This window comes from Coturnix japonica, chromosome 1 (assembly GCF_001577835.2).
Source record: "Coturnix japonica isolate 7356 chromosome 1, Coturnix japonica 2.1, whole genome shotgun sequence".
NCBI lineage: Eukaryota > Metazoa > Chordata > Aves > Galliformes > Phasianidae > Coturnix > Coturnix japonica.
Genome location: NC_029516.1, coordinates 82,871,137 through 82,895,522, shown reverse-complemented (window position 1 = coordinate 82,895,522; position 24,386 = coordinate 82,871,137). Strand labels below are relative to the sequence as shown.

The 24,386-nt window shown below is 47.1% G+C and overlaps 1 protein-coding gene across 8 annotated transcripts in view; it reads right to left on the bottom strand.

Moving 5' to 3' along the window:
• Positions 1–3,107: 3,107 nt before the first annotated feature.
• The window catches only part of BCL9 (BCL9 transcription coactivator), a 53,552-nt gene continuing 32,273 nt past the window's right edge, over positions 3,108–24,386 (bottom strand). For 5 of the 8 annotated variants that reach the window (XM_015879677.2, XM_015879702.2, XM_015879668.2 and 2 more), the window contains exons 2-9: positions 17,729–17,811; positions 14,409–14,713; positions 12,558–12,874; positions 11,432–11,621; positions 10,869–10,968; positions 8,190–10,419; positions 6,622–6,882; positions 4,159–5,428 (exon numbers count right to left, since the gene is read on the bottom strand). In XM_015879677.2, coding sequence (XP_015735163.1) covers positions 4,311–5,428; positions 6,622–6,882; positions 8,190–10,419; positions 10,869–10,968; positions 11,432–11,621; positions 12,558–12,874; positions 14,409–14,461 — 4,269 coding nt within the window. In that variant the 5' untranslated portion in view covers positions 14,462–14,713; positions 17,729–17,811 and the 3' untranslated portion in view covers positions 4,159–4,310. Of the gene's footprint in view, positions 5,429–6,621; positions 6,883–8,189; positions 10,420–10,868; positions 10,969–11,431; positions 11,622–12,557; positions 12,875–14,408; positions 14,714–17,728; positions 17,812–24,386 lie in introns of all 8 variants that reach the window. The other 3 variants (XM_015879660.1, XM_015879722.1, XM_015879712.1) reach the window with 3 other exon arrangements.

Genomic DNA, 24,386 nt, shown 5'->3' with positions numbered 1-24,386 from the left:
GCTTTTCTGCCTCATGCTCTGCATCAAACGAAAGCAACCAGAAGGGTAAAGCCTGGTTGTGCAATAAGCTGAGAGGACCCACATCTCTCAGTGAAGGATCGCAAGCTCTGAAGGCTTGCTGGCTGAACATCAAGATTGAGGGGATATCGAGCTTAGTTGAGTGATAAGGTTTAGTGGTATGGTGGTGACGTGTTGATGGCTGGACTGGTTGATCTCAGAGGTCTTTCCAACGTTAATGATTCCATGATTCTATATTTGTCAACAAATCCAACATAATAAAGTTAGCAGTTTCAGTCGGGAGTTTAAGGCCTGAAAAATAATCCACTTCAGATAATGTGCTTTAATCTTAAACAAAACCAGCACAATAAAACTATCACAACAAACAGCATTCACAGAAATAACTGGAAACAACACAGACTGCCTCAGAATAGGACATCTTGGGATAGCTTTAGGATTACTACCCAATCCATACAGCAAAGCACTCTTACCCTCCTTAGGAGGGGTCAGTTTCTCACATCTATCCCAAGCTGGGACACATGCAACATACCAGAAGCACAGCCAGTGCTCAAATCCCAACCAAGACTGAGGAAGATGAGTGTATGAGTCTCCATGTACTGGTCTGCTTTCTGAAACATTATCCATTGGGTACCACTGGGAGGTCGGTACTAAGCCAGTTGGTCTAGCACATTGCTTGTAACACCCTTTGGTGGATTAGCTAACCCATGATACAAGGACAAAGCTCAAATTCATTTGGGCAGCGCTTAAAACCGCCAGCGTACTTCACAGGTGACCTGTCGCAACAGTCTACTACTTTACAACAAACAGATTTCAAACATTTTAAACTTTTGATTTAGCAGGCGCATTACTTTGCGTTTCAGAAGTTCACCATCTGCTGGGTTTACCTTTTAAGTCTCTGCGCTCCGGCTGCGCAGCCATCTGGGATGAGATAATTTGAACAGCAGACTGTTTCCTCCCATGCTACTAGAGAGGAAGAGCAGCCAAGCATGTATGAATAAAGTCTACTTCGTTCTTTCAAACAAAGGTGGAGGAGGAGGGTTTGAAAATTAAACAAAAAAAATAACACACACACACACAAAAAAAACCCGATGGGGGAGAGGAACTAAAAATGGCAGCCTCACTTCCCTTCTTCAAGCGTGCCATGACTACCAGAGCTGAGTCACAGCTACTATTGATTAAAAATAAGAAGGAGAGAGCAAAGCCTGAACTTACAGATCCTAAGGTGAATGAGAAAGGCTGGCAGCTAGAAAGCTTTCGCATTTGGGAAGTGAGAAGGGGGAAAAGTGAGATGAGAACACAACAAAGCAGCTCAGTCCACATCTACCGAGTTAGTTTTCCAACTGGAGCCAGCTGAAGCCTTTGAATCTTGTTGCTGGGAATGCCACTGATGTTAAGGGGACCGATGTGACTCGGGAGAACCCAAGCGTCCAGCATTTTCTGCAGGAAAAAACTTTCTTAAGATACCAAATGCCAACATTTGAAGTTGTACGCAGAAGCAGCTTTAATTACCCAATGTCTTAAAAATGCATCTTTCCACTTGCCAAGGGTCTTTGGTGCATTTTGCCACTCAGAATACCTCAAAGTGTATAGGAAGCAGTGTGGAAGACACATAAAAAAGATCTGCTTATTACCATGACAGTCAAGTTTGCCTTGTTCAACACAGTCGAACAGTCAGACATGGCAGAAGCAGCAACGTTTATAAAAGTTGCACTGTGACAACTCCCATGCAAGATCCTGAAAAAGGAAGTGTGCAACCATTTAAAGAGAAGGTAACTCCGCTGTACGGGAATAACACTATGTCATTGTCAGCTGTCTGAAATCTTGACAAGCCCATGCTTCAGGCACGCCACTTGTCTTGTTAGAAGGAAGCACACCACAACACACATCCCACACGTTGTCAGAAGAGTAATTCTCACCCAAAATCATTTCAAATTTGCATGACAGCACAAAGGTGAATTTGGAACAGCCAACACAATGCTTTGAAGATTTGTGTGCCTCCCGAGGCGTGTGGGTTCGCTCATTTTGTAACACTAGCAACTATGGTAAAACAGCCACAGACAACAACTCTTTCTCCACCCTTTAAACATCAGCCAACTTTCACAAGCCCTCACGCACAAGCCTATTAAATACGCTCATTGTCACGCAAAGCTTCACACAAATCGACAGCCTTTTGAGGAAACTACTAATTTAAATAATTCCAAATAAGGGCAAGTAAGAGGAAGAACAGAGACTACACATTCCTTATACAGTGCTAGGACAAGCAGAGAGCAGCCGCAGAGCCCGCTCCCTTCCCTACAGATCTGATCTATCCCAGTTTTCTCCAGCAGCCGGGCTTCACTCACAGACCACAGTTTAGCATCCAGTCCTTTACTTCTCACAGACAAAACCCAAAAACCCACTCACTGAAGCTCTCTCAGAAGACAAGTCTGAATAGACAGGATTAGGAAGCAATCAATGCGAACTGCAGCAAAGCAATAATTTACCCAGCAGGGCCATCTTGATAAAAATCTGCTCGCTGATAACTTCTTTCTCACCTTTGTTATTTAAGTTCATCTATTCCCTGCTATATCAGCCTCTGAGTGACAGAAGTCAGAGATGCTACCCAATCCCAAGCCATCCCAGGGAGCAGGGGGGACCAGGTGGAGGGGGGGGGGACACAGCCCAAGCACCCTGCACAGCATTAAGAGTCCAGCACTCAGCAAGTGAACATTGCTGCTTTGGGAAAACTGAAACCACCTACCTTGTAGAGCTGCAAGCACTTGCCAAGAGAAGGCAACAGAAACAGCAGGCGTAATCTATTCCTTGACTGCCAATAAAGAAAGATCGTAACCAGCATCCCTAGGGCATTCAGAAATAAGGCCTCACTCCAAGGAAAACCAAGCTCCATTCACAAGTAAGCAAACAGAAGCACCTTGCAAAGAGCACGTGGCTCCCACAGACCTAACTTTTATGAGCTGCCATAGCTCACCCTACCTAGCCACCAGGCTGTCTGTCTGTGATCACCGGAGAGAGCAAACAGTTGTCTTGGCAGCAGTTCGATGCACGTAGGAAACAACTGGATTGGATAAAAAAATAAAAGACAGTTCATCTTCGTAAGAAACAATATATTTTATTTTTCTGACACCACAGCCCTGGCGAGTGGTTTTGTACCAAATTTAATGGAGGTTACACAGAACGTTTTACGCTGGGGAGGAAAAAAAAAATTAATAATAACCACAAAAAAAAAAAAATCTGGATAACTTTTAGTGTCTGTTCCACTCCCACGTTAATAAAATCACTTGGGGTTTCTAAGAAAAGGAGAATAGGAAACAGTGAGAGACTACTGTAGAATGTAACAGTGTCCGAGTCCAGCCCCTTCCTAGAAGTGGGAAGAGTCCCCACGTGAGGAGAGGCGCACCTAGATTTACCCCCCAAAATAACACAATGTATTGCAGCTGCCATAGGAGGAGATAGAAGGGGGACGGAGAGAGAGAGAGAAAGAGAGAGAAAGAGAGAAGCCTATTTAATAAAGAGTGGGAGGGAGAGACAGAAGGTGCTGGACAGCACGCCATAATTTGAAAAATATGTCCTTAACTTATTATTTATTTCTTTTAAAAGATTCCCCTCACTGAACTTAAGTTCCTTTTTGTGCTTTTCATTAATACTCTGCTCTGAGGTCGTAGTTTGGTTTTTCTATACATTGGAGTTGAAGGAAAATAGTCCGAAGTTCTGAAGATGGATTCTCCACCTAAAGTAAACAGCCTAGAATCCCATTCTCCTCTCACCCCAAAGACTAAAGTCTCTGCTAAAATCCCTTTTACAATATAGTACAGTACACAAAAAAAAAAAAAAAAAAAGAAACCCAAAAATAACCGAGAGTCCTGGGAGAAGCCAGTCCGAAGGACGTAAACATACAGAGAATGGTGCAACTTGTGACAAATGGCAATTCTCAAAATACAGCTACAGATTCTCAAAGCAGGTGCCATCACGGGATACCCAAAGTCCACAAAAATAATTTTTAAAAAATAAATCTTAAAAAAAAAACAAAACAAAAAAAAAACAAACAAAAAAAACAACCTGTTAAAATGAATCTTTTTTTTTCTTTTTTTCTTTTTTTTTCCTTTTCTTTTTTTTTTTTTGTTTTTGTTTTTTTCTCAGGTAATTCCATACATTCGAGATTTCCCAAAGTGTCCTCTGGTCTCTTTTCACCTATTGCATGGCAAAACTGTACTCCTGAAGCTTCCAAAGAAGCCCTCAGGACTTGGAATCTCATCTTGACAAAGGATCGGAACATCCAGTCTTATGGTAGCAGCTTAAAACATCATGTTCCCTGGGTTTCCAGGGCCTTGGCTAAATCCTCCCATGCCAACATCAGCAGCCATACCTCGGGGCCTCATCTGTGGGGGAATCATGATGTTTTGTTGGGGTCCCATCATGCCCTGCATTGACATCATCATCCCAGGTGACCCCACAGGGCCCGGGTGGCTATACAGCCCCGCGGGGGCTCGGTCCTTGCCTGGGATCATGCCCACGGCAGCCACAGGGTTGCTCATTAGCGCAGGCTGGCCAGGCATTGCCGTTTGTGCTGGTGACATCATGCGATGGTGCGGCCCCATCATGCCTTGCTGCAGAAAGGCTGGCGGTCTCATCGGGTTGTGACCCGGCATGGACGGAGCCGTCCCAAGGGGGATATCCGGAGTTCCCACTGGCCCAGGACCCCCCATGCCAGGCAACGTTAGTCCCATCCGCGGGGTCTGCTCTCCAATCATACCCTGCATGTGGGAGAACCCGGGCCCGGGGCCCTGCGGTTGCTTGCGACCTGGCACCTCCCCGCGAGGGAAATACTGTAGTGTCTGGCTGGGCTTCTCCGATGGGATAATCCGGGACAGGTCAAACTCAGGTATTCCTGTGGCTCCGGGACGGATCACCTCCTGCAGCTCCGGATCGGTGAAAACTGAAGGCATATTGTTTCCAAGAACAGTGAAGGAGTCTGGACCACCAGGGCCTCCAGTCTTGCAAAGTGCTGGATCTGTCGAACTTTGGGGCAGGTTGGTGGGACGCCCCAGAGGTCCTTCTCCATGGAAACCCATTCCCGCTGGGAAGTTGCCTTGTCCACCGCTGGGCCCATTGTGTGGGAATGGCACCTGCTGTGGAGGAGACTGTACAGGAGGGAACCCCTGTGGGAAGCCCAGGCGTCCTTGAGGTACCATTGAAGACTCTTGGGAACCGTGCCCCATCATCGGGTTGTGTGACATCAGGCCGGGTCCCACGGGGACCCCGTGAGGAGGTATATTGGGTCCCATAGCATTTGGAGAGGGCATCTGGTTGTTATGGGAAAGAGGTTGGGTCATTCCCATGGGGCTAAGGGTTGGCATTGGACCCACAGGGTTTGGACCTGAAATTCGAGGATTCTGAGAATTAATGCCCATTCCTAGGGAAGAAATAAGGAATCAGATTTAGATAACAGCCAACAATAAACAAGCAATGAAGATACCAGAGAGCTTTCTGCGTGGTTACTAAGTACAGACACATGCACATGAAAAAAAATATATTTAAAAAAAAAATAAAATCAGTACTAATAAATAAACATCAGTAGTGGCTCTGGAGAGTGATATTTTAACCAGAAAATTGATGCTACCTGCATGACAGACTAAGTTTGCCTCTGCTCTATCAAAAATAAACTGAAGCCTGCTCTGTAAGTAGCATCTCAGTCCAACTTGTACCTTTACTACTTTGCTGGCACTCCAGCTGAGGCAGGCAGTGACAAACATGTCTGTGGCAGATTACCAAGATACAGACATTTGTCCACCAGGAGGTGACAACCTCCTTTCAAAACCTCAGAAGAGATGAATGAGATACTGCTCGTAAAGCCTAGGTAGTGGAGATAAGTGAGCTATTGTCAAGCTGACTCAGGTAAGCCAGCTTTCCCAGGTATATTTAGCAACTCCCATTACTCCTGTGTGAAACAAATAGCACAGCTACAGGTAAACTCATCAAGAATTCATTACTAATTGCCGCCCTATTCAAACAACCAGTCATCCTCTCTTTCAACTGTATTAATTTAGCTGGGTGGAGGGGCTACAAGCTACTTTTGTATTTAATAAACTTGTACCCATAACCACTGACCTGTCAGCAGAAACTGGATTTATCATACAAACACGCTGATCCATGAGAAAGCCCAAAAGAACAGCATTTTATTTTGCCTTCTCAAGTAGGGACCAGGACAGTCCCCCTCAATCCTGGCTGAGGTCATCATTACACGAACACCAAGTATGAGTAAATTTTGAGTGCTAAATTGTTTTAATGCTCTATTCTGTAACGAAGGCAATACATATAACAGAGGAGAAAAGACCAGATGATTCAGTGTCAACAATAAAACAACTCTGTGAAGCTTCTACGACACTGCCTGAATAAGACAAAGGAAGAAGAGTTCTCTCCAGATAGCACACTGTAGGTCCGGCAATGACCTCCATGAACAGCTTTCACTCACACAAGTAATTTCAATCAACCTGAATGGAAACCTCTCCTACACATAAGCAGTTTCCTAGATCAGACGCTTTACAAAGAAAACACACTTTCCAGCCAGAGAAACTGGTTGCAAAGAGAATCCCTTGAATTTCTTACCTGGTACACTGTTCATAGGTGGCAAGTTTGGGGAACGTGCAGGAGGGGAGTCATCATCTGAACTGGCCACGGTTTTGATGGCATCGTGGTAGAGCGGTGTTGAGCTGGGCATGGCAAATTTGGACATCCTGGACATCATAATGGAGAGAGGATTTTGGGAGAGGGTCGGCTCTGGAGGCATTGTGTAAGGACTGCTAGAGGGAAGATTTCCAGGGAGAGTCACAGGAGCAGGCTGGCTGACGGTGGAAGGAGGTGGGCCACCTTGGGAAAAGAGGGAAAAAAACATTTCTTAAAAGCTTTTCATGGTTTCTCCTTCTAGAGAGCTGAAAAACGAGAAAACTACTTTATTCTAGGAGACCATCTGACTACTGCAGTCAGTGCCTGTGCAAGGTAACCTGAAAAATAAGTCTATCAGTCAGTCAAGATGGATAACATTTGTTATCCTAGACTGTACTGTAACCATCCTGAGCCAGAACAAATCCACAAGAACTATCAGCTAAGTCTACATGCCCCACAATTCAACTTCCATGCACTTAAAACAAACATATGTACCAGATCTACTCACAAAAATCCAAAATAAATCCAGGGTCAATTAATTGTTCCCGTACCAACTGAGTGTCAACTGTAACGCCTTTCTCTTTTTCTTTAGGAGGCATAAAAGACACACATAATGCAATGCAGAGATGTAGCAGATATTATGCTGAGACACGTGGGCAGATTTCTGACAAGATACATTAGCGGCTACAAACACAACTCCTTCTTTAAATTTCACTTTTGAATTTACGCATGTATATATGTTTACTCCTCATTCCAGTACCTACTGGCTTAATTCAATCCTTTGCTCGCCCAAAAGTAGAAATATTTGCACTTCCAACCTCCTTTGTTCTTCAGCAATGAATTCCATACCCCTAAGAACCACATTTGAAGCAAGGATGCTAAATCAAAGTCGTACCATCCCTCAAAATTCACTGCACGTTTTCAGCCCACCTCAGAAGAAGGAAGACAGAACAGAGAAGACAAAAAATCCTGCAGTGCCAGATCGCTTCCACTTTGAAAGAATTAGATATAAAAGCTTCGGGAGCAGACTGAAGCATTTGGTTCCGACTTGCAGGAGCTCGAGCTCATGCTGGGAAGACACCAACAGCCAGGCTCCCCTACCGCACCTACCACAGCACGAAGACAGCCAGCAGCTCTGCTCAGCGATGGAAGGGTTCACCCTGCCCGCCACCACCGCTGCTGGAGATTCCAGCCGAGCCTCTGCAGCGCTGTTACCCACGGCAGCACTAGAGGGCAACGTGGGCAAGCCTCTCCCAGCCTCTGGCCGGCTCTCAGCAAGATCTCCCCAGGCCATAAAGCTCCCGCGCAAGGAGCCTGGCTGGAGGGCACAGCCTGCTGCCCTACAAGGTTGTGGACTGCACGCCACCAACAGCCCTGAGACACTGAGGGAATACCCTTTCACTCCACCGCCCTCCAAAGGACCATCCCTCACCCTGACACCCATGCAAAAGCCCTCTCCAAACCTCATTGAAACCAAAGAGCCAGGATGGACTGGAAAAGGCAGCACTCACCCGACTCCACGTTCCCCAGCATGGCCGGAGAAGACATGGTGAGAGACGCCTTGTGATTCGGGGGGATGCCAGGGCTCTGCAAAGGAGGCTTTGGAGACGAAGTCCATCCCGGTGAAGGTGCGGGGAGGGATGGTGACTTGAGGTGGACAGGAGAAGCAGCAGCAGACCCCAAGACCGGAGGGGACTTGATGGAAGCAGCAGCAGCTGCAGCAGTGGGACCTGCGAGCATTCCTGCCAGCTGGGAGGGAGTCTGAGGAGACTTGAGGTTCCCCGAGGGAGACCCCATCATGGGAGACTGGACCTGGCGCATGGTGGGAGACTTCAGAGGGTTGATTCCTGGAGAATGCACCTGACCGGCTGCAGAGATATCCAGGGGCTTGCGGCCCAGGCTGCGCTGCGCGGGGGGAGCAGTGTTGAGGCTATTAGGGTTACTGGTGGGATTGAGAGGTAGTGGCGGCATGTGGCTGAGCCGGTTGTTAGTCCTTTGGTCGGGCCCCATCTGTTCTCTGAGGTTTCGGAGACCAACTCCCGGGCCCTGAGACATGGGAAGGAAAGGCCTGGGACCCATGCCATACTCCTGTTGCGGGTGCTCCCCAAACGGCAGCGGCACCATCTTCTGCTGAGAGGAGAGCATCTCCGAGACACCCGGTCGCAGTTTCATCATCTCTTCCGGCCCGACTCCCGCCTCCCTCAACTTCTGAGGTACCAGGGGTGGGTTGGAGCCCATGCTGACATTCATACCCATGTCCCCCTTCATGCCACCAGGGCCCATCCCAAACTCCAGCTCCCTGCCAGAGCCCATTTGGGGGGGCATTCCTTTTGGGAACTCCCCCCTGGAGGGACTCATTGGCCCTTCCACAGGCATGCGAGGGAAGATGGGGTTATTCCCAGGCTCCATGTGTCTCTGGGAGGCGATCATTCTGTTGATCTCCATGCCAGGCCTGATGCCTTCCATGTTGAGGCCAGGAGGCAGGCCCATCTGCTTCTCAGCCAGCTGCTGCTGATAGATCTCTTCCGGCAGGCCCTGCGGGTTGGGGAACCGCTCCCCTCGGCCAGGGCCACTAAAGACACCTTGGCCGGGAGGGAAGTTTCGGCCATCTGGGATTTTTGGCACATCGTCTGGCCAATTGACTCCTGAAAGCCCCGGCCGAGAGGCAGGATTTGGGACATTGGGGCCCTCCATATCAGGGTTCATCATTCCTGCAAAACCAGGCAGGCGCATCTGACTCCCAGGCATGTTGGGATGAGGGGCCATGCCCCTGGGGGGCAAAGAGTGTGACATGTTCATGCCTTCAGGGAAGGGCTCTGGACCCCCAGGTCCCCAGCCTTCCCCAGGGGTCATCTGGTAGGGAGGAGGGGGGCCTCGGACAACCCCACGAGGCCCGTGCTGATGGACCATCATGTCCTGCAGGGAACACTGCTGCACAACAACCTGCTCTTGCTTTCTTCTCTTCTCCTCGTAGAACTCCTGCTGCAGCTTAAGCCAGGCCACCTGCTCAGGAGTCATGTGGTCCAGGTGGTCTGGACCTATAGGTCCCGACTGGGAGTTCATTGGTGGTGGCCCCATTTCATCTGGGGAAAAGGGCATGTCCCTGTGTCCTTGAGGGCCAAATGGAGCCCCTCCATCTGTCCGAGACCCTGACCCTTTGCCTAAACTTTGGGATTGAGCCATCATGGCCTGTATTGGCCCTTCAGGTTTCTTTTGGGGACCATCCATCACCCCAGAATTTGGAGGTGGCCCTCCACTTTGCCCTCCAGCAAACTCCTTCTCATCAGGGAAGAGCATGCGCTGTATGTCTCTCAGGGTCTGCAATGAGCGCTCTCGATGTTCCAGCTGCTCCTGCGACAGTCCATCTGGATTCTCACCCAAACTGGACGGGTCCCCACCAGACACCTGCTGGGGAGGACCTTTGGGGTCTGCAGCAGAGCTATTGCTACCTTGGGAAACAGGGCTAACTGCTCGATTATTGGGGGTTGAACTCTGCCCAAATCCTTCTGTCTGCAGCGGGGTCGAGTTGGCAGGGCTGCCCACAGACATCACTTTGCTTTCTACGCTGGGACTGTCCTGGTCTATGGGACACGGGGGACCGGTGGATTTGGATACTGGTGCTGACACAGGCGGAGTCGGCTGCATTTTGGCGTTCTGAGGAGGGTTCTGGTCCTGGGCAGCAGGGGGCTGTGGCTGCGGCAGGGGTTTGGGTTCAGTCCGAAGTGCATTGATCTGGGGGTTCTGAAAGAGAAAGCCACATGCCATCACTCTCTTCTTACAGCTGTGCCATGTAAGCAGAGGTGCCAATGTAATGTCCTAACCCCACCAACACACACTCTGCAAGGAAGGGTAGTCTCTTTGTAAACAACATTTACAGAGCAGCATCTTGGCCATAAATAACAAAGCAACAAAAAAACCCCACACACTTTTGCTCAAGCATCACAGCAGGTACCCCTTCCTTCTGCATTAGCTCTGCGTCATCAGTGGGTTGGAAATATACTACCCAAATATTGCAAGACACACTCTTCTTTGGATAATTCAAGACATTTATTTGCAGAAGGCTAGAACAACCACCATCTCTCTGTTTTCCATCCTAAGACTTATTTCAGAGCATAAACAATCACCCAACTCTCCGAATCACAAGCAAACTGAACATTCCCCTTCCCACCCACTTGCAGGCAGCTCCCTACCAAGGGTACAGTGTTTCGTTCCACCTTGCTGTTTGAGATGTTCTGGATATGAAAGGACACAATGGTTTCCACCTGTCCCTTCAGCACGGCTTCTGCAGCCCTGCAAAGACAGACAGACAAACGCACATATCCAGTTGAAGCTAAGAATCAGATTTTCCTAACCAGCATTCTTCACCTTTCAGCTGGCAGAAGGGTAAAAGACAACCACACATAATTGATAGCACATAGGCAGCAAAAAGAAAATACTTACATCTACGGACACAACAACACTTAAAGAGTCACGTCTTGGTTTAAGTCACCCCGGCTCACACTTGCTGTGTGGATTACAAACCAATATAATATTGGCATCTGCCAAAAATGCACCCCCATAGGAATATATCATCGCTTCTCAGAGAGCAAAAGGCCTCTTTCCCCATTCCAGCCCTTCCAGCACCACCAAAACACTCAGCATTGCCTTTTTGCTACAAAAACGTACTTGACCGAGAAAGGGCACCTGAAAGTTTCATGAAAAGGGAATAAAAATGTAAGCCCCTCTCCCTGAAGACATTCAAGCATCTACCTACTTGTTGGCCATCTCAGTAGAAAAAACGTAAACCACTTTGGATGGAGTCTTCTGCCCACTTGCTGGCTCCAGAGCAGCAGTCAGGCCATGGGAAGGTGTGGAAGACCTTGGGGCTGAAGCATTTGAAGGTGTCATGGAGTGCGGTGTGTGCTGAGAATCCTGGGACTTCACATGATCAGCAGAATTGCAGTCTGGAAGGAGGAAAGAGGAAGAGAGAAGAAATCACATCTTGGCACCTCTCTGGAAACCGTTTCTGGTTCACGTTTGCAAACTGTCAAGAGTTTTATCTTCCTCTGAAGTTTCCTGCTTATCCACCAAGCACTAATAAAAGCAATTCATTTATTAAGCCATGCCCCTTCCCTCTAATGCCACGCTGCTACTGCTGGGGGAAAGCTCATCTTGTCACATTCTAAGACAAGCGGCAGCTCCCAGAGCTGATCTCTTTGCATTCTCTAATGGCCACAGAGAACAGCAGGAAGGCTACACACTAAAATGTGCAAATATAAATACGTGCAAATATAAAACTGCCTGCATTCGAGGGGAACACTGTGACAAACTCTGCTTTTCCCTCTTCCTCCAGCCATCCTAGCCAGGAGACCTAGCAAACAGACAAAATAAATGCAAGACGGACAAATGGCTACCTTATCTGTTTTCACACCACCTTACAATGGCAATATTGAAGCCAAGATCAGAACGCAGAAATCCCAACCCTCTGATTTGCGTTACCAGTCAGGGTGCTACAGGTTATGTATCTGTGTTGACAAAACAGGCACGCATATTGTTCAAAACTCCAGTTACAGCAGAGCAGTTCCTGAAAGGCCAAAGGCCAGAAGGAAACCAACAGGTTGTATTTGTACTTTCAAATCCTCTGGGGGAGCTTCAGAGTTACAAAGGAACTACCTTTCCTACCACGGCCAGATCTGCACTTCAACTTAGCATGAACAAGAGGACACGCTTACTGATGTCATCTATGGCATCCCCTCTTTACTTGCTCTCAAGACCTTTAGACATCTTTGGCTGACTCACAGATAAACAAACATTTCACAAACACATGCATAGCAATTCTCCATCTCACAGACGATGCACACCAATTGTCTGCAGTTGTGCACATATCCTATCAAACATACCTTTGATTTCAGGGTCGTCATTAGGAGTCCCAGCTTCCCTCTGTTCAAAGGAGTCTGCTGAAATGCTTCTCTCTCTCTTTCCCTTCCCCTTGGCACCATTTCCAGCCCCATTCTTCAGCCCCATGCTCCCACCTGGGCCAGGGAGCACTTTTGGGGGATGACCTCCACTTTTGGGGTCACAGGGAGAGGGCTGGGATTGGCTGGTCGAGCCCCCTTGTTTGCCCTGGTTGGAAAACTTGGAATCCAGCTGGGGGTTGCCAGACGGGGACATCACTGTAGGGGGACGGACCATCACCTCCTGCTTTGATTTGGGGCTACTGGGGGCAGAAGGAAAAAAAGAAATAAATAAATAAAAAGAAAGTGACAAATCACTCCACGGATTCATTCAACCCTGTGGGAACAGAAAGCAGAAACAACCACTGCCACCAGTGCAAGCTAAAGACAACCGCTGACAAATAAGAAATGCCTGCAAGCTTAGAATCATCCGTGTGGTTTTCTGAACATGCCCTGAAAGGGTTATTATCCAAGATGGGATCTTGTTGCTCAAGAAGACACTGAAGCAAGCTACAGACCTGCCAGATCCCAGGAACTGCTGTCACATGAGGACCTACCTCTGGGGCTTCTGTCAATAAAGACAACGGTTTCTATGTGCACAGAGAAGCGCCTCACACCAAGACCAGCTCAGAGTAAACAAACACAGCACAATAAAGTTCACCTCACCGCTCTCCCGGACCCAAATTACACAGCGGAGCCCTGATCTGAGCAGATTCCCCCCCCCACTGCACACCTCCCTATCCAGTTCTACAGGGAGCACAAGGAAAACCCAGCATTACTGCAGCATTGATCATACAGTGGGGCGAGCTGCCAGGAAAACACAAATCTCTGACCGTGAAAACAATTAAACCAGCTACAACCTGCTTCTGAACAGGGAAAGAGAAGGGTACTATCTCCCTCCACACTCCTTTGAAATAAGGCAGATGAAGCTTCTTTCGTTTGCTAAAGGAAGCTCAGTCTTCTCCTCCCCTCCTCCATTCAGTAAACTGCATCCTAAAAATACTTTGATCCTCTGGGCTTTACCCATGTATCAGCCATCCTTTCCTGCTCAGCCTCTCCAGTTACTCCATTACTTTTGCATTTTGTTTTCCAACATCAGTGCCACTTCCAACAGGCAGTGCCTGCTAGCATCCCCACTGAGGGACTCGCACATGCTATTTCCTGCTTTGGACAGACATCTGAATTAGAGGTATTCCCTCTGAGTTACTGTTACGCTCCACATGACCTCTAGGAGTAAATAATCAAACTTTAGAATGCTGTCAATCAGAGCACTGCAGGTCCCTGGACGCTGCTTCGCTTCCATATTTTTCCTTTCCAAATTAGCAGAGGAGAGATGCTGACCTACTGCACCAGCAGGTGAATGATACAATGGACCTGAGCGCACAGCTGACCGGTTTTCCAGGCCATTCAGTTCAGGCACATAATAAGAAGGAAGCATTTTGTGTGAAAATACAGACAGAGAGACCTTCTGCTGCCCAATCACCCCTGGGTGAAACAGATAGTTAGAAGGGGGTGGAGGGAGGAACACAGATAGAAACAGCATGCTTGCTCTCCTACAACCTATTTAGACACCTGATGGAAGGGAGGAAGGCACGAGGAGCACGGACTCCAAACTTCACAGGCTTAGAGCTCTTTCAGTTCGCCCTGAGCCTGGCAAACGTGGAGGCACATTGGCACTGCAAAGCTGCCCGACAAGAGCGCAGAGGAAGGTTGGTAAGTCACATGCATCAGTCTGGCTAACACCGCAGCAGAGCGGGGACAGCATCATGCACCAACTCAGCAGGCTGTTTTCCTTACCTCTGTGTGTTGCCTGACGGGGAGTTCCTCACTTTGGGGTTACTGGAATGCATTGACAGAAATCCTGAGCTCAGTCTCACACGCACGCAGATGGGCTCTCGTCAAGTTCCTCTGGGGACTGTGCCGCCAGAGGCAGCTCTGTAGCACTTTCTGCCACCCGCTTTTCTCAGTGCTGTCTGTCTGCTTGCCTTTTTTCTCTTTGCTCCTCTCTGGTTTTGCACGGGGTGCTTCCCTCCTGCAGCTCCAGCATTCTCTAGACGCGTGCCTCCTGCTGCCCAGGGGAAGTCTCGCATCTCCAGGGCACACTGTTAAAACCATCCCACAAGAAGAGAACAGAAATCCGGTGAGGAGCTTTCCGAGCAGATGTCTCTGATGCGAAGCAGTAAATGGCAGTCCTTCCCCGTTACTGAGAAGACGCAGGAGAAGAGCTTTCAGATGGCTCAGCACAGCTGTCTGCGTATTTCAAACAGAGGCAGCCCTGGTTGACCGTTCAGTTTACAGGCAGCGAGGCCAGCTTCCCTTCATCCAAAGCAAATGGCTCTGGAGACAATAAAGCAGGGAAGCTTCTCATACCTGCGCGCTTTGATTCCATCTCTGCGCTCAGCATGAAGACACCTCAGAGCAAGTCAGCAGGAAGCCAAAATTACAAATCCCCAACATGACTTGGCTATCTAGAATTCTCTCGTGAATGGCCGTAATCTGATATTTCTTAAGAACATAAACTCTGCTCAAATCTTTTCTGTCTCCTCGGTCCAATATAACTAGACATATGTTCAATGATGTGTGCTAGGAGTTGCACAGAGGGAGGAAAATAAAATCAAAAGCCTTCCTGTCCACCTGTAAGCAACCAGCTATGCTGTGATTACTCTGCAAATACCAGAGAGGTTACTCAGTCATTATTTCCCATTAGAAAGGCCACAAGATCACTAGAGAGCAGCCCCTCTAAAATTTGCTCGGCAACAAGGTACGAACTATTGAGACACAAATAAACAAACAACAACAAGGAGCACATGACAAAATAAGCATTTTTTCAGCTTGTTACCAATTAACAAACACGTGTGATGCAAGCAACACGGCACACAAAACTGATTCTGAAGGAGGAAACTATTGAACATTAAGGTTTACATCCTTTGGGCTAAATTATTTTGGAACAAATTTCTGTCGTGTTTATGTTTCAACAGAATCTCTTCTCTTCATCTCATCCACTCAGATGCAAATCCACTTAATTCAGAATCTAACCAAGATTTATTGTTAATGTATTAAGCATTGCTAGTTAAATATTATTCAAATGTAAATATTCCTGCTATTCCTTCCCAGCACTGAAGAAGCAGTTTCTTTCTGTACATAGCAGATGAAACAAAATAAGTCTCATCAGAAAGGGACTGTGTTGAATAGGAATTATGGAGAAACTACCACTTGAATCGTATTTCAAAAGCAAAAATTGTTTTGCTTATATGTTGACATGAGAGGACTAAAAGAAATTCTGGTACTACGTGACCACCTTTGGCCAAGGAATGTAATCGGTACCTTGTGTTGTTGAGCACGTGGTCCTCCAGCTCCCCAATTGATCTTGCTGTGAGGTCGTGCCATTACAATTCTTAGCGACCTTGCACTGCTGTACTTTAACGGGGCAGCTCTCTACACTGTGATCCTTCCACAAAGAACATCACCTCTAAAAATTCTCCTCTCTGCTATGTACCTCCTTCACAAGGAAGAGCTATTAGCCTGCTCCATAGTCTTACCTCTGCCATGCTGCACAACCCATTAACACAGAGCACGTTTCTGCAGTAGCAGTCTCATTTGTCCTGCCTCTTACCAGGCACAATCAGATGAACTCCAGCCTGAGCCGCACACTCCACAAGATCCACATGCCTTTCTGAGGCTTTAAACTGGTTAGCCCATTGATTCCGAGAACAATGTTGTGTTACTCTATTACTATTGTTACCACTATCAGGCTGTAATTGGAGCTGAGGCTATTCGGACACACTGAAGACAAAAGGGAACATCTTCTTAAGTATCTAAATTATACCAGCTTTCCATACAGATTCTACTACAAGTTGCTACTACAACTGTTCTGGAAACAAACCTGTAGCGTTATCAACAGCACCTAATTCCACTTTTCAAAACACGTTTATGTATCAGAAAAAGGCAGCAATTCTAGAAAAGGCGAAGGCGTGACTGAAAATACAACAAATTTCATGTTTGAAGAAAAAAAGTGAATAGGAACAACAGTGTTAAAACAAGCTGAGCTCAACCTAAAAGGAGCATACGGGTGTCTGAGTGTTGGACTTTTAAGTATTTTAGTTGCTTCTTTCTCTGCTCTTTTCTGCTTTCAATATTTATGCACTGTGATGCTACCTTATACTGCAAGATGAGAATTTCCTCAGATTCCCAGTCTTGCACAGTGCAATAGAAAAACATGAAGATCAGAATCATGACCACACTGTCCGTACAAGATTTCTAACATCGCCAAACTTTCAAGTACTTCACCAGGCAAATTAAAAACCTCCCTTCTTTTAACCCTGCATTTTATACACTATATAGGTATCTTCCACCTACCAGAATTGATACGCTCTGAAAGGGATCTGTACATTCCAACCTCAGTTTAAATTTCTTCTCACCAGAGAGAGCTACAAAGGATACATCGATATATTCATTGGTGCAACAGCGGCAACTCACCTTTCTCTGCTTCCCTTTTGTGCACGCTGGGAACACACCATCTTTTATAATGTGAAATGGAATGCTTCATGATCTTTCTAAATGTACTTCTAACATACATCTGTCCAGAAAACTAGGGCCCAATAATAGAAAAACTCCACAGATGCATTATTACAGATGGATTCTGCCTGGCATAGCACAGCACTTATCACTGCTTTAAAATTAAAGGTAGGGTCACTGATGGTGAATGGTGAAACAACTTTTCAAAGTATTTTGGCAAGCTGCATCTGAGGTTGTATTTACAGGATTGCTTGAAGGCACATCAGGGTGGTTCGACTGTCTGCTCATTCTCACCACCTCACTCCTGACCAGATCAGTGGAATATCTGAATGGGAATCAACCCAAGGCAAACAGGAGAAATCTCCTTTCAGCTGGATCAGATTCCCCTGATCTGGCTGATGATGCAAACACATCAGTGCCACGTAAGCTCAAAGGAGGAGGTGAGAACAGGTGAAAAGTAGCCTCGCCCAACATGAGAGGCAGCTCATACTTTGGGTGGCTTAAAACGACTTCACACATCACACATCAATTTCGGAGACAAAACAGATGTACCGGCGTTTGTGGAGTCATTAAAGGCCCTCCCCTTCCCTTAAGTAACTTACCAAGACCCCTGGCGTCACGACACAGCAGTACTCATTGTGGAGGCCATGAGGTGCGAACCACTCCTCTCACAAGCAATGATCACCTGAAAACAAGGAGAGGCAGAGTTTCAGCAAGGAGAACACACAGCCCAGCCAGCTGCCACCCCTCTCTTCCCTGCACCTCGCCCCAGAAGCAGGAGTTAAAACTTGGTTCTCAGTTACTGATGGGGAGAGCCTTTGCCCAGGCTGGCAATGTTCAGCAGCAGCAAAAACACCATTGTCAGACTAGAACCACCTGAAGAAGTCTGCAGCACAAGGATGTGCAGAGGGAAGGTAGCTCAGAGCTGCTTCAACACTCCCATATTTGAGCGTGCTGGATTCCCATGAGCTCATCTTTGCTCTGAGAAGCTGGCACAAGGTTCATGTGAGCAACCTCCCTTCTCTGTCACCCATTCCTCTTCAAAGGCTCACTTTCCCTTCACTGCAAATTGAGCCAAACCCCTATGCTCCATACAAGACCTCCTCCACATCCACACAAGCCATAAATAAAAACCACGAAGCATCAGGTAAAGCCAACTAATGGCTCCATCACATCTAGGGGAACACCAGGCAAGTTTTGGAAGGAAGACACACAACCTGCTGTTCTACCAGCCCTTATTTCATGTCACTGTGCGATGCTCCAGGGAGAAGGGAACCCACGTGAAAACCTTTCAGTGTAAGACAGCCCAAAAGTTTTCTTGTGAGAAGTGCAGACAGGATCCTTGGCACCATGGTTGTAGGTCAAAGTAGTTCATAGGCTAAGAATAGATGAGCCACACTTTCAGTGCTGGAGACAGCCCTGCAACAGTAATGCTCAGCCAAAACTCAAAGAAAACACGAGCACCTAAAAACATATTCACACAGGTGACTGTGCACCAGAAGAGCTACTGGGGCTTTTTCTGTGCTGCCTCTGTCTGTTCTGCTGACCAGATCCCTCCAACAGGAGCTGCTACAAGGCCCAATTAGTTATGTATGTGAAACTGTATTATTATTATTATGAAATTAGTTACGTACTGCATGTCCTCTTCCCTCCAACTTGAAGCTTCACCTTAATAATGAGGCAATACCTTGCCATGTAATGCACTTCAACAAAACCAAACTACAAAGCTGGTCCCAAACAATGGAGCTACATTCTCCACTCAATGCAGCCAAATCAAACAATGAAATCACCAACGTGACAGACCATCCTTATCTAGCTAAGTCACACCTGCAGACAGAAGCTGAAACAAATACCTATCGCAACATGCTGCCTCATCCAACAAAACGTACCACAGCAGCACAATCATCCCTGAGTCCAATTACCCTCTCCTATCGTTTCTTCCCACTCCCCACCCATGAGAACAACACTGGCTGTGCCATGTCAGTGCCTATACTGACACACTGCTGTCAGAGTGGTAACAAATTCACCTTTTACCTTAAAAGAGAAAGCACAAACACCAGCACACACCACGATGGACAGGATCTATCAGAAGAAATGGCTGGAGCTCTATTGCTTGAAACATTCAAGTACAACTTAGCACAGGGCCGGAGAAAGCCTTACAAAACTAAGGTGAGCACCACGAGAGGAATAAACATAAGCCACCTTTACGGTGACCCAGGCCAGGTTATTGCAAGGTAATACCACCATCTAGTTTACTTCCCTCTGCTGCTCACCAGCACAGCCTTAGTCCACAGCCAGTGTAAGACAACTTGCTTCTCAGCAAAAGGGTGAAAACACCAACACGAGCAGCTACCGCTAAGCAACTAAGAAGGCATAAATGCTCAGCTTACCTAACAGTAACTTACTCATGAACCACGTTCTATGAACTAACCACCATATCACTGTGATGCAAACAGAAGTCAAAAGAAGAAAAAACAAACCACACAAAGTACCTTACTCCCCCCTTTGTGCCCTCAGACTGCAGAAGCAGCGCTTGCATTGCTTGACAGCAACAAGTGGCAGGTACTTGGAGGTGTACAGTATTGTGGCTGCTTCAGCAGGAACAGCTGTAGCTACTGCTGATTCACTTCAGCCTTTTCTCCCTCTTTGAGGAGGAGAATGTGGAGATGAAATAAAGGCATACCAAGTAGATAAAAGTATCAAACTTATGGCCTTACTGTGACACGAAGCATTAAAGGCAAGAAACCTCTTAATGTACAAGAAAGAGTGCAGCTCTTTTTTTCCCCCACACACAGCCTTTCTGAGGCTGTCAATCTGTGCTGGACCAAGGGTGGCAAGAGCCCAAAATCAGCATGGAAAAAGAAAAAGGCTAGAAACCTGCTGCTAGTGAAAACAAGTGATGACTTTGAACGCAAGCTGAGCCAGCACCCTGAATTGTAGCTGGGGTAGTGAAGTGGGAAAGAGATGAGAGAGCAGCTGGAGTTAAGAGACTGCTCTGCAAAGAGCTGGAGCCTCGGGAGGGACCAAGAGCAGTGGTTAGCAGCAGCAGGAGCTGTCTGAGCCGCTGCCACCAGGAAGAAACGTGTACATCCACCATTGGGTTCCCCACACAACCGGAGAGATGGGGTAAAGCAATGGATGAACCCACACACTGCCTTCACACCATTTGGGCTGAGAAGGGCACATCCTATTTCCCCCACCCTCATTTAACCACTTAAGAGGGACAACACCTTCGCTAGCAAAAGGTGAGCCCAGATTTACAGCTGGTTTTCAAACACATGCACATCTTAACAGTTGGTTGACATCTGCCTTTCCTGCATGCTCACCACTGAACTGCACGTGTTACTTTTTTTTTTTTAATAAGCTGCTGTTTAACAGAGTATCTGATTACACACCTCATTGATAAGAGTGCAACTAGGAAACAAGGAGGACGCAGGAAGTGTTATTCAATGCTTTTATTCAACTGTCACACTCCTTTAAGATCCATGTGTAAGCAAGCAAACAAGTCGATATGAGTATTCCAACACCACACACATCTCCCCATGACAACTGAGGAGGTGGAGACACAGAACACTCTTAATACCTTGCACCAGTGCATGCTTCTAGATACAGCCCCTACCAGGGACTTTTAACTGCACCTTTAAATCGCCCTCATCTCTCTTAGCAAAAGCTGTTCTCACCCCTTCCCAGGACAAAGCATATACCTGTAATACAACCAGTACTGGACCCACATGCCATCAGGTGGGCTTGTCGAGATGCTGCCCTGCCTTCTGCAAGCCCCTTGCCTTGGCTGCAACAGCCCCACGTGCCAGAGTTCAGGGACCATTTGGACACCATCCTCAGTCATAGGGTTTGGATGGTGGTCAGTGGTCCTGTGCAGAGCTGGAAGTTGGATTCAGTGTTCCTTATGGGTCCCTTCCAGCTCAGGATAGTCAGTGATTCTATGAAGATCAAGAGCCAACTTGTTAATACTGAGCTGACTGAACAGCAACACACAGCCAGACACTAGTTGCTAGATGCATCCTAACCTACCCTAAAACAGTATGGACTTTGCCACGTTTATGTCTTGGCAATAAAAAAGACGGCACGTATCTGGTCCTCCCAAGAACTTCTTATGCACAAGTCAGAGGAGCCTTCACAAAATTACCTCTTTGCTGGCAGTCTTTCACCAGAAGCAACTATCAATCAAAAGAAGAGTCCAAATCCCATCACCTAAAGTCATTTCACTACATGAATAAGGGACAAGGCTCACTACAACTTCCAAAAGAGTCTGATGAAATAACTTTCCTTGTACACATACTGTGTGAACCCACCACTCCACTGACCTCTGTATCACAGGCAGGTTACTGCTCAGATCTAACTCCTTGCCTTGAGAGGAAAGGACCGAGAAAAGATAGACACACATAAAATCAATACTTGACGATCTACAAACACATTTACATGTGGGGAGGGGGATGAAGAAGAAAGAAAGAAAGGAGACGATGCCATTACAAGAAAATAAGTCTCTTTGTGTAGCTCAGATTAATGCAAGCTTTCACAACCATGGTATAAACCTCCCTGAAACTATGAAGAAAAATACATACCACATAGATGTCACATGTAGTCACATAAGTACAACTCACTGGACCTAGCCATCTCTACACATTCACACACCTTGGCTAAGATAGCATAGATGCTTTCTTCCACACTTCCCCCCCCCCCCCCCCCCCGCCCTTACATCTACCACCACATGGATGTTTCCCAAAGAACCAGTCTCCCCCACAGTTCACTCCAAGTAAGTACAGACAGACACAGAAAGTTCTACCTTCCATTCTCCAGACTTAGAAATGCACAGTCAAAACCAGCACTGCTGACAAAGCACAACCCCAACCCAAGGATCAGAGAATCAAGTCTTACGATGATCCTAATGCAACAGCCAACTGACTGTTCTCTTCCTTTTGATAAGCACAAGGATAACTACCAGCAGCTCTGATGTAAAGGCTGTTTAAGTAGTTATTTATTGAGTATTTACAGAAGCCATTCTAAAACAAGCTTGCAGCAGGCAAGTGGTCCAGTAAACCATAAAAGCTGTCCATATTATATCCATTAAACTTTACTTTTGGTGCCGTAGCAACTCTTAGTTGTGCTATTAAGACAAGGAGGATGATCACCTTTCACTGACAGTTTCTGATTTCACACATCTCTTTCCACAACTCCTTCCACAGACTAACAGGGGAGACAGATACTAATGGACACTGGTGAGCAAATTCTAGCTGTCCACACACATCTGGAGTCCCCTGCAATTTCTGATGCAATTCTACAACACTCCAACACACCAAAGCTACAACTATCTGCTTCTGTACAATCATGGTATAAACAATTCCCATGGTTAACAGCGTGGCTTCACCAGCTACAGGTTGGCCAGGATGCCATCAAGATGCCATGGTGCTTGGTGGCCATGATGTGCTGCACTGCCCTGCTAGCACCAGCCTCAGCATCCCCCAGCACAGCCACCAGAGATTTACTTACATTTACACTAGCTTTACTTACATCAGCAAAGCTGTTTCTGTACACACACGTTTACGTGGAGTGTCACTTACCTGAGCAGCAGCCTGTCTGCTCCGGAGTTCCTACTATTGTTAACACTGACAAAGATCAAAAGCTTTTAGCAATCAGGGATTTCTCGAGAAACGTTTTAACAGTATTTCCCTAATATATGACAAGCTTCTGCAGCTTTCTACATCATGTTAGCAGTTAACAGACCTAACATCAGTCAACATGACATGGTGGAGTCCAGTGGATAATGCCAGAGATGTCCACAGGCTGCTTTCATTGCTTTGCCTCCTGTCAAAATCACATCTGCTTGGGGCAAAAAGATAACACAATCACAGCCAGAGGCAATCTCCCCCACTCCTCTGGGTTTCATTTGTCTAGAACATAAGCAGTGACATCAGCACGAACAACAACTACAGGTATAAGAAACCTGTACAAAGCCTTCCAGAAGCCCCTTCCTTCACAAACTAACCCACAGAAAGAGTGAGGAGGGAAAAAAAATTGAAAACAGTGGATTGGAATACATGACTGAAGAGACACTGAATTTGCTTTTCCATATGTAGTAACACCACATAGTTTAAGCAGAAGCTTTGGGAGAAATAAGTTACCCATCAGCTCAGAATGGAGGGGGGAAAAAAAAGCAAGCACTTCTTCATTTCATTTTGGCATCCCCTCACGAGGCTTCCAGAATGAAAGGTATGAAACAGTCCTCAGGCATAACACCTCAGGCTGCAATCTTGTCAGTTTTCATAAGCTAAACACGGCTGGGCTGGGTCAGCACGGGACAGAACTCCTCCAAGGAGGTCCTGGTGCTACCACAAGCCGTAGCTACTGGGTATGCTGGGTGGGGACCCCACAACTTAGGTCTGGCTGGGGGCAACCCACATACATTCCTTCATCTAACCTCAGCTGACCAGTGATCCGGCCTTCCCCTCATCCCAGACAAGCTGCTTCTCAAGATTCTCCTAAGCATCACTGCCTTCCTGCATCAGTTTTCTTTCAAGACCACCACCACCACCAGCTGCCCCCTCACAGAATCACAGAACTGTAGGGGTTGGAAGGGACCTCTAGAGATCATCGAGTCCAACCCCCCTGCCAAAGCAGGCTCCCTACACCACGTCACACAGGTAGGCGTCCAGTCAGGTCTTGAATATCTCCAGAGAAGGAGACTCCACCACCTCCCTGGGCAGCCTGCACAAGCCCTCCTGCAGCCTTTTAGCACCAGGCCCTCCCATGCTGGCAGATGGGCAGGGTGAAGCACACACACCCACAGCCACAACCCTCACGTACGGGTTACTGAGGCTGTGCTGAATCTTCCCTTTCTCTACTTTTAGACCCAGGTTGGGCACATTACACGCATCACCATCTCTAGTGACCCAGCACGGTGCTTCTGCATGCTGGTTTCCTAGCTGTTAAACGTCAGCTCGTCAGCACAGCAATGATTCTTCTGAGGAGGAAGGCACTTCAAAGAGCTCTACAAGCAAAGACGGCGTGCACACCATGCTCCAGGAGGCTACATGGTTGTATCAAAGCTGCCGGGATGAAAAACCGACATTTGTTAAATGACGGGAGGTCACCTAGAAGATCTCAAAACACTGCGTGTAAAAACTGCATTTCGACAAGAGGAATTAAGAAACTCTACAATCAGACCTATTACCCAACCTACTGCCTTGATGCGATCTTATAACAGCGCAAAGCGCACGCAATTCCAGCTGCTGCTGAATCCTC